The sequence below is a fragment of the Thamnophis elegans genome, chromosome 2 (genome assembly GCF_009769535.1).
Source record: "Thamnophis elegans isolate rThaEle1 chromosome 2, rThaEle1.pri, whole genome shotgun sequence".
NCBI classification, from domain to species: Eukaryota; Metazoa; Chordata; class Lepidosauria; order Squamata; family Colubridae; genus Thamnophis; species Thamnophis elegans.
In genome coordinates, this window is record NC_045542.1 from 91,929,990 (window position 1) to 91,943,780 (window position 13,791).

Here is a 13,791-nt window from a genome sequence, read left to right on the forward strand (position 1 = left end):
CTGCTACTCATTCATAGAAACCTTCCTGTTAGAAATTAATAGGAATATACTCCAAGCATAATTAGTGGGACTCCCAAAGCCTCATCTTAATGGAGAAATTATTTCTGTGTAATTGTGTATTTAGATCCAGGCTAAGGAAAAACTTCTAATAGTATTCTTGGTCATATAGATTTGAACAGAGCAAACAGCAATGAGATAATAATAATTACAATTGTATTAGTCACCCCCTCTGATAGTATATATAGATAGTATCTTGCTCAAGGCCTTGTTCTTGAATGCAAATTTGAATGGTGTTTATCACACAAAATATATGGAATTGTGTTTTGCTGAGTTCCTATCCATCCTCCTTCCTTTAGAGTAGCAGCAAGATAAATATTTATTAATGTAAATATGTTTCACCTGACCATTATCCTAAGGATCTCAGGGCAGACTATATTAAATACAGAACACGGGGCAGTAAAATGAACATAAAAATAAGCAATACCTCAAATAACTAGTACAATAATAGGACTTTTAAAAATATTTAGAAATAAGGTTCTGGTTATTAAATATGCTGTTGACTGCTTGCTGGCCTCAGGAAAGGAACAATCCAAAGTAGTTCAATGAACTTCTTGTTGGCAGTAAGTGAGGAGTAAGTTTGTGATATTGGTTCTATGTGGTACATAAGATTCTGCTGTAAATTGAATTAGAACTTTAAGTCATTCAGCCTAGGATTGTGTACATATATCAACAGCATCTTTCCAGATTTCACCTAATTGTACATGGGCACTTGTGGCTGTGGAATAGCTCAGGGGGCATTCTGCTTGTGAAGTACACTTTGTCAATTGGCAGTAATTGGCAGTAATTAGTAATAGTAATAGAAACGTTTGCCAGATTTCAAACTGTCAGTCTTCTATTTATAATAAAAATATTACTACTGTTATTATAGTATTACTGATAAAGATTACTGTAAAAGACAATAAGATCATGTTAATGATTGATGCAGTTCAGGGCTATTCCTGTGTGAAGTAGCCATTGGACTTGTGGAAATAGTTTGTAAGGAAATAAACCACATCAGCCAAAACAGACAGGAGCACTCAAAAGAGGATAAAGAGGAAAATATTACCTTGAGAAACAGCAGCTGGAAAACATGCCTGTGTGTGAACAAAGTGATGTTCCTGTTTACTAGAAATGATTGATGGTTGATTTTGGAGACAGAGCAATGGGCAATAGGAATAAGTCCACCATCTTATTTCAGAAGAACAGCTGTTATTTTGAAATTTCACAAAATTTAATGCATGACATAGCATGCAGACATAATTTCCCATATGCATTATGATTTCCTGGTGCAGTTCTAGGATATATAAGACACTCATTCTTTTTGGATATACAGCTCTGCTTTTTGGAGGGCTATTGATTGATCAATCAGTGCATGGGCCTAAATACCTTCTTTTTCAAAATTGATACCTAGCTTGGAATCTAATAATCTAATGTTACTTATAAAACATTACATTCTAAATAAGGGATCCTTGGTGCTCTCAGAGCTTGGTTGTTTTTATGCGGACATTTCATTACCCAAACTAGGTAACATTATCAGTGCTAGTAAGGAGTAGGGTTTGCTCTCAGTTTATATTCTAATGGCTTGTTCTGTCAGTGTTAATGGAAGTGGTCTTGAAGCCACATGAATATAAACAGAGAGTAAATTCCACACTTTACTAAGCACTGCTGATGTTACCTAGTTTGGGTAAATAAATAATGATAATAAATAAAGACATAAAGAAAATCAAGCTTAGAACATCAAGGACCCCTCATTTCAGCCCTGAGCTACAAATATTCTCCTTTATTGGTATCTTGCAAATTACATATTACCAGTTTGCCATAGATTACAATTGAGCAAATGAAGCAGAGGTTTTGCAACACTTTGGTAAAATGTCTTTGCACAAGAATGCTGTGTTTGTTAAATATGAAGCTTAATAATTAAACTGCAATCCCAATTCTCTTTTTTAAAGATGTGTGTAAATTTAGACTTACCCAATAGCACCTCATTGAGCAAGGGACACAATGATCCTCATGAAGTTCTGAGGTGTGTCACGACTGTTACATGTACAGACCTGAAGTACTCTTGTGATGAAATTATTAGATTGGGGTGCCTTGCTTCTGTGTTAAAAGTGGCTTTCAACTGATATTTTACCAATTGGAACTAAGGAGAGTCATCCTGTCTAACCAGTCCCTTGAAGGCTTTCCACAAACGATAGAAAACTCCTACACAGAAAGCACTTCTCATTAAAAATTAAAAGTGCTGGTACTTGCCAATCCTGAAGGGCTGGGTCAGCCGAATCCTGCATTTTCATAAGGAAGTGTAAGACTTTGATGGCGTCTGTAGTGTCCAGTGAGGCCATTGTATGGGTAATCCTCGACTTACAACAGTTCATTTAATGACCAAAGTTACAACGGCACTGAAAAATGTGACTTATGACCATTTTTCACAGTTCCGAGATTTGTAGCATCCCCATTATCCTGCGATCAAAATTCAGACACCCGGCAACTGGTTCTTGTTTATGACCGTTGCTGTACCCCAAGGTCATATTATCACCTTTTGTGACCTTCTGACTAACCAAATCAATGTGGAAGCCAAGTTCACTTAACAACCAGGTTACTAACGTAATCAACTGCCGTGATTCACTTAACAACTGTGGCAAGAAAGGTCATAAAATGGGGCAAAACAAATGTCTCTTAACAACGTAATTTTGGGGCTCAATTGTATTTGTAAGTCGAGGTCTACCTGTAGTGGAATTATAACTGCGAAGATAATTCTTCAGCAGGTAGTAGAATAGTTGAAATCCCAAGACCACCATGGGATGATACTGCAAAGCAAAGAGCCACGGCAACGTTCTAGCTTTGCTTCGTCCAATCTAGGGCTCTTCAGAGGTGGTGACCAAGATCCTGGACAACTGTAGTCTCAATACATCTGGAAGACATCTTGGATGGGAAACCTGTTCTAGTTCTCCTGCCTGTTCAGAAAGCTTTTGCCTTTTTCAAGTTTTGCTACAGCCTGGCTTGTACTTTGCTACTTAAAGAAAACAAGAAGAACAAAAATGTTTTCTGGCTGTGGACTTTTGAAGGCCACCTATGTAAATAAGTTTTATGCAGGAACCGAATGTAAATATATGATTAACTGAAGTCATAAATCTTTTTTTTTTTGTATCTCTTCTGATTCCAAACAGAGGGTTTGACATGATCTGATGGTCTTCCATATTAAAAATTAACAGAGAATGTTTGGCAGAAGCTTAGTCTAGAAATCTTGGAAAATAGCATTCTGATGTCTTTAAACTTAGTGCGGTGGATCATGGGAGCCTTCAGAAAAAGTCTAAAAATGCAGATTTTATCATATAAGTACAGATCTTATTGAATAAAAGGAAGGAAATCTACAATTAGTTCAATCGAAAATAGGATAGAAAGTGTTAGAAAGGCATATTTCAACTTCTCCCCCTTTTCCCCTTAATTAAGTTATGCATTTCAAGTTTTTAAACTATTATTTATCCCATGAAGGAAAACATAACATCGTTGTCTTTATGCTGGGGTTTTCCAGATGTATTTGAGCTGAATTGCCAATTTAGCCGAGAGTTTCCCACGAGATTGGGGAAGGTCTTCCTGTCAAACTTAATGCACATGTTTAAATCTGGTCTTTCTTCACACATTTAGGTCCAAAACTTTGCATGGGAGAACTGTGGTCCTCCATCGGAACCTGCAATGATTAAGAGTCTGTCTGTAAGTCCTGATCCGATTGCTGTCCCTGGAGATGTGACAGTCAGTGTAACAGGGTCCAGCACGATAATCCTCTCTGCTCCTCTAAAGGTACGTGAAAAGTGATGGATCAAAACCAAACCAAAATTGTTACTTGCATCTCTGATAGTAGTATAGTTGTTAAAATAAACATATTTATTTGGTGCCTTTCACTGTAAACTAGGCCTGATGTAACATTGCATTATATAAGATTTTATTTTTGTGGTGGTTCAACTTGGACACCAATAGCCCCAATTTTTTCAGCTCCCTCCTTGTTCTTTCTTTCCTAGATAAAGGCATCTTTGAGTAATGTTCAAATCCTGATGACTGAATCCATGTAGTTTTCTTGGAACCGAATAGAAAGCTGCCTTCTGGGGTTTTGATCTTTTCAATTTTCCAGTCCACTCAGCAGCTCTGTCATTCTCAGCTGATGCCCCATCAAAGCATCAACCCTGGCAGACTCTGCTTAGTTTCCAAGATAACTCACAACCATCTTAGTGCTGCCTCTTACTAAAGCCATTTCCACTCCTAATTGTTGTCATAGAAAGACATTTCTTCCAGTACACTAGGAGTGAATAGTGTGCAGACCCAAGGCCAGATTTTAGCAGTGTAATGATTTGAAAAGTGGTTCTGCACTTTCCAGCCATATTAAGTCAGAAAACGCAGGGAAGCTATATGCCCTAAAATAGGCCCTACACCCTTAAAAATGAAACAAAAAAACAAGAAAAACAACACTCCCCAAAGACGGAACATATTAGCCATGTATTTTGCATAATTTCCCCACTTCGTATTTTCAGTTCCTTGTGACTAAAAAAATTGGCCATCCTCCAAACAGAAAAAGGTAAGGGTGCTTGAAGATGTTTTAGGACAATGTTTCTCAACTTTGGCCACTTCAATAGTATGAACTTCAACTCTCCATGCTGGCTGTGGAATTCTAAGAGTTCAAGTCCACTCTTCTTAGTGATCAAGGTTGAGAAACTTCTTGAACCAACTCAGCATTGAATGACCTGTAATGTCATTGGAATATGTGTGGTTTTGACACCCCTTATGTTGTGTTGTGATACTACTTATTTCAGCGTATAGTGCGTAGCAGGGGTGGGTTTCAACCGGTTCGCGGTGGTCTCCGCGAACTGGTTGGTTGGCGAACCCGGAAGTAAGTAACTTCCGGGAACGGCGAAGGGCCCACCCGCCCGCCCGCGTTCCTTACCCGGTTTTGACGAGTTCTGCGCTTCCACGCATGCGCAGGCCGCATACAGCGCCTGCGCGATCCTCCAGGAGCAGCTGGAGCATCGCACAGACGCTAGTACGCATGCGTGTGCTGCGCGTGTGCACAAGGACGCCGCCGGCCCCGTTCCAACCGAACTGATTGGAACGGGGCAAGAAACCCACCCCTGGTGCATAGTGTTATTGGTTAATTTGGTTTATATGTTTTTAGCCTATGTAAGCTAACTGGGAGTTAGGTAGCCATATAAAACATTTTTAAAAATGGAAGTGAATTCTGGCTTATAGTCTCATGTTAAGCAACTACAGGTAGTCCTTGACATACAACCACAATTCAACCCAAAATCCATGTTACGTGAGTTTTGCCTCGTTTTATGTCTTTTCTTGCCACATTTGTTAAGTGAATCGTGGCAGGTGTTAAATTAGTAACATGATTCACTTAACAAACACAATTTATTAAGTGGATCTGGCTTTCCCATGGACTTTGCTTGTCAGAAGGTTGCAAAAGGGGGTCACATGAGCCTGGGACTCTGCAACCGTCATAAATATGAGTGAGTTGTCAAGCATCCGAATGTAAATCATGTGACATGGGGATGCTGCAATGGTCATAAGTGTGAAATATGTCGGAAGTCATTTTTTTCAGTGCTGTTGTACACTTTGAACGTTCACTAAGTGAACTGTAGTAAGTCAAGGACTACCTGTACTTATCCATGCCATAGTCTAGCTTCAGCCATATTTCTAAGAGATAATAATAAAATCAGGAGATCTTCAGAAATTTCACATCCAGAATGATGTCAGCCTTCAAAGACTCTTAAAGGCTGTAGATAACACCCACAGTGTAATATAATGGAAATTGCTTTGAATTTTTTGATTGTACTGATACAACCTACCTGGTTGTATGCAAAACTTTATGAGTCTTGAAAAATTATATATATATGAGCCTTTGAGCCCCAGGCCTGAGAATGTGAGTTGTCATTTAGCTCAGATGTTGTACGCTGTTTTCTTATTACTTTCCCATTTTCGCAAGTCTTTTCCTGTCTTACTGGTTTCTTCATCATTCTGTTACTAGTTCTCGTAGCTGTGTTCATTCTAGCACCATTTTTTTTTTTGAGCTCTAGTGCTGTTTTTCCTGTTCTGGATTTCAGGCACTGAGATGGGGACATCAGATGAAATAGAATGAAATCCTTTCAAAAGAAGTAGTAAGACTTTGTGTTCTTGGGTAATCTCCAGGATGGTTTCCGACCCACCTAGTGTTGCAACCCTTCCGTATTCCTCCCATGGACTTAAGCTTGAATCAACTGATAGCCCACTGGCTTTTCCTGCTGTAGAGTCACAAGATAGTTTTAAATATGGAGTCCTTTCAGATATAATGCTATGGTTTGCTCATTCGCTTGAATTGTGGTTGACTCAAAATGGCAAACTGAGGTTTGCTTCTAACTAGAAAACGGTGACATGATATGTACATTTACATGTTCAAGGTGGTTTTCAAACCTGAATCGTCTACATTTTTCTCCAACCTTCTTTTTTTTTTAAAGAAAGGGAGGGAAGGAGATACTGCTCATATGTGGCCAGACAGTACATGCTTGGACATAGGACATGCATTTTTCTTGAGTTTAGGCCTAGGACAGGGGTGTGAAACTCAAGGCCCAGGGCCCGGATCCAGCCTGTGGGGTGCTTAGATCTGGCCCACGAGGCTGCCCTGGAAATCGTGAAGGAGCCTGCAGTGCTTCTGCCAGCAAAATCAGAACTGGGGGGGTGGGTGGGGCACACAGCCCTCTCGAGTTCCATTTTTGCTGGGAGAGGGCTGTAGGAGGCCATCGCAGCCAAAAACAGTTATTGAGCTGGCCATGCCCTCTGGTCCCACACCCCTGACCCCCTGCAGTCAAACACAACCCTGATGCGGCCCTCAGTGAAATCAAGTTGACACCCCTGGCCTAGAGGTTTTCTTAATATTTATGCAAGAGTACATTGGCCTTGATAGCAATGCCTGAAAAATTACCCTTTAGAGAACAAAGTAAGCTTAATATCTTTCAATAGGGAACTTGGAGAAGTTGGATTTAGTTTAAAATGTTAGAGGCCACATAAGAGTCTTGTGAAAATGGAACATAAGTAGAAAATCCATCATGAGAAACTCAGTGTGTGGCCTCTGATAATTTAATTTCACTCATTTATTTGGTTGCTGTGACCTATGCTTGATTTCTCCAATTCCGTAGAAAGATTTTGTCCAGGGGTGCAGTTTGCCCCCTGGCCATGGCAGTTTTGCAGGGGCTGCATGCCCAAATCCATTCAGTCCAATTTCCACTTTCCTCAAACATTCCTCTACGTCTTTGGACTAAAACAGAGATTTTTAATTTTTTTCTTTTTTTGAGAGAGAGAGAGAGAAATACTATATTGCAAAACTTGGAAAAGTGCAACTTGGTAGTCCAGAAAGTATTTATTAGGTTAATTATTAAAAATGATACTCAGGGACTCTCATCAAACTCTCATCTCTCCTTGAGGAAGTACAATTCCTTCAGGCATGTTCCTCAAGAGCATTTCATTGCAATTTCCTGCTACTCAGAAGTTGTTGGAAGCCAGTTTGCTGACGTCTTCAGCTGCAGCCACACTCAGAAAGCTGGAAAAAAATGTGCCTGTTACTACTTCCTCCGGCTAACAGGAGAAAAATCCAAAGACATTCAATGAATGCCCTTCCTCCCACCTGTGTTTTCATTTCATAGTGCAATGGTTTCCCATCTCGCCTAACTAGATATTATGGCCGGTGGATGTTGCAAACCACAAAGTCACTGTCCCTTTGCTGTATTTTAAATTTCTGGGAAACAGAAGCATCGTAGCTAACCCCGGTGGCAGCTGACCTCTGTGGGGATGAGGTAGGGTAAAGTGACTCAATAATTCACGCACACACAAACACACCCTGTGAGAAGTGAGTCCACACCAGTTCTTCCCAACTTCCATGTGGCAGACTCCCTTCCGCTGTGTGTTTGGGAGGTGCTGGTAATGAGCGAGAAATAAATTGTACCTGCTTATGAATAGAGAAGGCGGTGTGGGAAAACTCAGGGCTGATTTGAAAGCAGTGGGCAGACCACATGTGGAAGGGAAGGAATCCCTTGCATAGGGGGAAAAAAAGCAGTGATTCAGCTGTTCTCAGAAGCATCACAGAAAACAGGACAAGCATCTGAGACCTTTGAAACCACACAGGCTGACCCACCTTGTGAGTACTTGTCATGTCAATCCTTATCATGCTTTTGGGCGGGGAAGAGGCAATCCAGTCAGAGCCCAGAAGCTTAGTTAGGGGATTTTTTTTGTGTGTACTTAAACTGTGCTTGTGAAGGCTTTTTTTCCCTTTGAGGACCAGCACAGAGCAATGGCGTCGAGCCATTTATTATTGTTTAGTCGCTTATTCAATCCAACTCTTCGTGACCCCATGAACCACAGCACACCAGGCCACCCTGCCCTGCACTGTCTCCTGGAGTTTGCCCAAATTCATGTTCATTGTGTCAATGACACAACCTTAACTATCTGCCATCTCTTCTCCTTTTGCCTTCAGTCTTTCCCAACATCGGGGTCTTTTTCCCAGCAAGCCATCTCTTATTTGGTGGCCAAAGTGTTTGAGTTTCAGCTTCAGGGTCTGTCCTTCCAAAGGACAGTCAGGGTTGATTTCCTTTAGTGCAAGGATGTCACACTCACGACCTGTGGACCGGAAGCGTCACGGGCTGGGAATAAATGGCTGAGAAAGGAGAGGTTATATTTTGACATCAACTGATACTTTGCAGATGTGTTAGAGCAGTGATGGCTAACCTTTATGTCATCGCGTGCCAAAAGCATGTGCGCCCGCACCCATAATGCAGTGCGTGCATGACCCCCCCTGTGCACCCACCCCCTGCACAAGCACACCCCATGCTCCCCCATATGTGCATGTGATTCCTCATGCTTCCCGCGCATATGCGTGTGACCCTCCATGCCCTATTTTGGGCTAGTAGGCACCTCTGCAGCCTCCTGGGAGGAAAAGTGGACCACAAGCGGGCACTACCCCTGTGCATGTGCATACGCTCCTGAGCATGCATGCGCATGCATGAGACCCAAACATGTGGGTCTCCTACATGAGACCCAAAAATCAGCTGGCCGGCAGGAGGCCCACGCACATGCACAGTGGAGCTGAGCTGGGGCGATGGCTCACATGCCCACAGAGAGGGCTCCACATACCACTTGTGGCATGCGTGCCATAGGCTTGCCATCACAATGTTAGAGGATGGTGTTTCATCTATTAGCCAGCCAAGGTTGCGGGGATTGGCATGTTAACTTAAAACCTTTGGAAAGCATCAGGTTGGAGAAAACTGCTTTCTGTACTAAAAAGAATATATAAATGGGGAGAGTGTGAAGAAACCTTGCAGAATTTGTACAGCTGTCTACTGCTCACAGGTGGTGGCTTATGATATCTGAGAACGTAAGAGCTGCCTTGCTTAATTAAAGTAAAAGTTGCATCTGGCTGTCATTAGTTTCCTGTCTGATCATTAGGTTTATATCAGGGGTGCCCACTTGATTATAGCTTAACATTAAAGTGCATGTTTTGCTTATTAATACTCCTTATAGAATGATATTGTTACCCTCCCTTTTAAGTCCTGTAATGTTGGATGATTTCATGGAGAATAAATCCTGTCCATGAACATATTCTTTTAATATGGTGCATTTTATAATTAAACAATGTTTTGCAAATGGCTTTTTCCCATACTTTATCCCAAAATGAATACAAAAGTAAAATGGCAACTTCCAATTGGATCTCCCAGTTGAGCTTATTGGGAGAGTCTCGCATCCTTTGTCCTAAAGGTGACAGCGGTAGAAGGAAAAGGAGTTTTTCTGAGGCTGAGGTTTACATCTCTTTCAAGGTGTGTCTCACATTTATCTTCTCCCAGGTAAGTTGGGGTCCTGAATTTAGCTGTTGGACCAGATTCAGTTCCTCACTCCTATATTTAAAGATGAATTGAGTCTTATTGCTTTATTTCATCCAAGCAAGTAGCCTAAATAGTGATACACATTCAGAAAATTGATGTGCAATCACTGATTTCTCAAGTTATTTTGACTAATTTGTTGTCAACATCCTATTTGTGGGGGAGGAGGGGGGAAGAGAAACACCAGGTTGAATTAATGACATGAAGAAATTTTCAGACAGAATATTTAATGCTCACATCTATTTCCAGGCAAGTGTCATATTGGAGAAGAAGCTTGGAGATATGTGGATAAAAATCCCTTGTGTGGACCAGCTTGGGAGCTGTACCTATGATGATACTTGCGCCATGCTGGACAGTCTCATCCCTCCAGGCGAGCCATGTCCACAGCCACTGCAAAGTTACGGCATTCCATGTCACTGCCCATTCAAAGCGGTGAGCCTTCTTCCTCCTTTTGTTTCTTAGTCTTGGAAACACAGCAACAAAATTCTTTGGGCATCGGCAGCTCCTCATACTCCTCTCTCTGTAAAGTTGTACACCTCCAATAATTGTGTGCCTCCATTCATGCAGCTCTGTCCAGAAGTAGATAATAAACTTGCCAGGATTTTCAGCAGGGACATGCAGGCAGGGGAGGCAGAGCCTCACCACTGTCATCATGAAAAGAAAAGAAAATGTAAAAGGAAAAAGGCTGCCTCACCAGCCATAAACCTCACCGCATGTCACTGATTTTCAGCCATAGTAAAATCTGCTCTAAGATTTTAGTTTTTTTTTTACTATTTACATAACCTCAGCCTTACAATTACAAAAGGAATACATTCAAGTGGCTCGTAATGCAGCACATCTCTCTGACAACTTATCAGTTAAAAAAAAACAATGATGCATTAAAATAAAGGAATTAACTTGCAAATAGAACTGGGCACCTTTCAAAGGGGGATCTGGATTTTCAGTGAAAGCATATGGCTTGCTATGGAAAGACAGACCACAAAATGCAATCCTTGTGCAACTTTTCCAGAACTCCTTGTTTTGCCCCATTTCAGCCCGATTCTATTGCTCATTGCTATTCTGCCAGTGTTAATTTACAAGTTCTTTTTTCAAATCTGCTTTTAGCAATCCACCTTGCCCTAGTAATTATCCTTTTTCTTGGAGGAGCTAGCCAGCGTCTTGAGTTATAGATGATTTGCCTAGGTTGACTATCCACAACTGCTTCGAGAAACTGAATAACAGTATAGAAGAAACAGTGGACTTACCCATACTGGGCTATTTTCAAGCACACAGTTTTGTTTAAGCAATTTGCATTGGTCGTCTACTGGTTACGCTGAAGAGCTAGTTCAGTGGCTCATCCTGTAAACACTTCCTCATTTCGGCTTCTGTTTTAAATGATATCCTTGGTGTGGTTTATTGGTATTGAAACTGATAAACTGCCTTTCCCTGATAGACAGGGAAAGGCAGTGTATCAATTTATGGAGACTGATGGGATGGTTTGTCTTTCTTCTTTTCAGGGTACCTACAACCTTCCTTCCTCTGAATTCTTCATACCAAACATGGATTTGCCTACTTTCCTCACCAATGGAGATTACAAGATGAGAGTTGTGCTGAGCAACGGGGCCCAAGAAATGTCCTGCACCAAGTTCTCCTTCTCCTTGCAGTCAGAGAAGCGGTGGCTACACTGAGTCTCAGTGTCAAGGGCCATGTTTCTTCCAGCTTTTTTCTATCCTGTTACGACTAACATGAAGAGTTATTTTGCAGCATTTAAAGAGGAAGGGTTATAGTTACTGCTTTTGTGACTGCTGTTGATTACTGGGAGCATCGATTGGAAATAATGCTCCTTATTAGAAAAAAGTTGTCTGTGCATCTAAAACTTATTAAGGATCAGGTTTTACAAATTATAGCAATGGAAATGTGCATATATTAAGCATATGTTTAGCTAGCAGACACATTGCCAGTGCAATGGGCCAAGCATTGGAGCACTCCACTGCAGCATTCCCTTATTATATTTCCCTACATTCCAGAATCTTAAATGGTAGATAGAGGCCTCTTCAAGGCAGGAGGTAGTGAAAGTGCACTGATGACAGGATAATCTGAACCAGGTGTCAAAAAAACCCTGGAGAAATTACATTTTCTACTTTGTGGATGCTCCTTCAGTCTATCCAGATTTGGTTACCTCTCTGACACTTTACAGAACCTATATGGAGTGCCTCTTCTAGTATACCAGAAATAGTTTTTTGTTGTTTTTTTAGGAATGGACTGTTTCTGAATGATGCCTTGTGCAATTCAATTAGCCTTTTTTATCCTGAGTTGAGCTTTGTGAATGAGGGAGCTAAGAAAAATACTGAGAAAATCAGGATTGTTCCCATTTAGTTTTTGCAATACATTCCATTTATATCCTTATTTTAAGTGGTACATTTTGTTAGCTAGTATTATCCACTGCATAAAAAACTTGTGTCCTTGTCCTTTTATTCATACTCTTAATGTTTTCTTGGGGAGGTGAGTCACAGCAACCATGAAAAGAAGCATTTTTTTAAAGTGAGCAGTTTCCATTTTCATATAAGAATGCACTAACTTTTTTAAAAAAGAAACCTTAAGTGCTTGCAGGAATATTGCTGGGCAAAGCAGCACATATTCCTCTAAATGAGCATTTCTCTCCTTGTTTGAAGATTGATTTTCTTGTTCCTAAGCAACCAGCTGGCTCCACTTACAAATATTGTAGAACCCAACTATCTATTATTTTCTAACATATTGTACATCCTGTGCATTAAACAAAACTGATCGTCTAATTGGAGAACAAATTAGTGACCCAGGAGATAATCAAATAAGATATCAATTAAATGTGACATTGTGCCATAGTTTGAATGCCATGTATAAATATCCTGTTACAGAAGGTTCAGTCTCGAAACAATGATTGACAAGTGATAAGAGTGACAGTGGCGCAGTGGTTATAGTGCAGTACTGCAGGCTACTTCTGCTGACTGCCGGCAATTTGGCAGTTCAAATCTCACCAGGCTCAAGGTTGACTCAGCCCTCCATCCTTCCGAGGTGGGTAAAATGAGGACCCAAATTATTGGGGGCAGTATGCTGATTCTGTAAACCACCTAGAGAAGGTTGTAAAAGCACAGTGAAGCAGTATATAAGTCTAAGTGCTATTGCTATTCTCTGATGCAACAAGAGTATTATTGCTGACTCAGCAAAGTATGTTACAACTAGAAACCTTTTCCTATCACAGTGTTTGCGAAGTATTAACAATGAGCCATTATAATAGGCATCTTTATTGGTGTGCTGTTCTTTTTGAGCGTTTGTTGCAGGATCTGCTTCTTTTACACTGGACTGGCTGCAATTCTTAAAGCAAAGCTGACATACCATGAAGTGATACTTAATCACCAGCTTGTTAGAGACAGAAGCTGTTTTGGACCTAGAAGGAATGATTTGATTGAGTTCTCCTAGCTGGTTTTCACAATCTAAGGGAAAACTAGAACATGGTTTCCCATTTTTACTCTAGCACCTTAGGTGCTATACCCTACAAGCTCTCAGACTATCTTCTAGATATTTTGGACTACTGAAAAGTAAGCTGCTCTAGAGCTGTACTTGATTCCTTGTAGTTGCCTAAATGTTTCTACAGTATGCAATTGATTCCAGCAATAATAGAAAAGTATAGTATGTCCTTGCAACCTTCTGGTGTTCTCTTTTACTTCCCAGTCTAACCTATAGTTGTGACGTTTCCTTGGACTTCTTCCATCCAAATATATTAGATATGATAGCAGCTTAGCTTTTTGCAGTTAGCCAGAGCCAATGAGGTACAATGCAGATAATCCCTGCCCCCTGACCATGCTAGCTAGTGCTTAAGATGCATTCATGCAAACAATCCAGAAAAAAT

At 40.7% G+C, this 13,791-nt stretch overlaps 1 protein-coding gene across 1 annotated transcript in view; it reads left to right on the forward strand.

The window, feature by feature from the left end:
* Positions 1 to 12,720, forward strand: part of GM2A (GM2 ganglioside activator) — a 13,820-nt gene extending 1,100 nt beyond the window's left edge. Inside the window, exons 2-4 of the mRNA XM_032211112.1 lie at positions 3,682 to 3,834; positions 10,176 to 10,358; positions 11,423 to 12,720. Of these exons, the coding sequence (XP_032067003.1) occupies positions 3,682 to 3,834; positions 10,176 to 10,358; positions 11,423 to 11,593 (507 nt within the window). The 3' untranslated portion in view covers positions 11,594 to 12,720. The remainder of the gene's footprint in view (positions 1 to 3,681; positions 3,835 to 10,175; positions 10,359 to 11,422) is intronic.
* Positions 12,721 to 13,791: the final 1,071 nt, after the last annotated feature.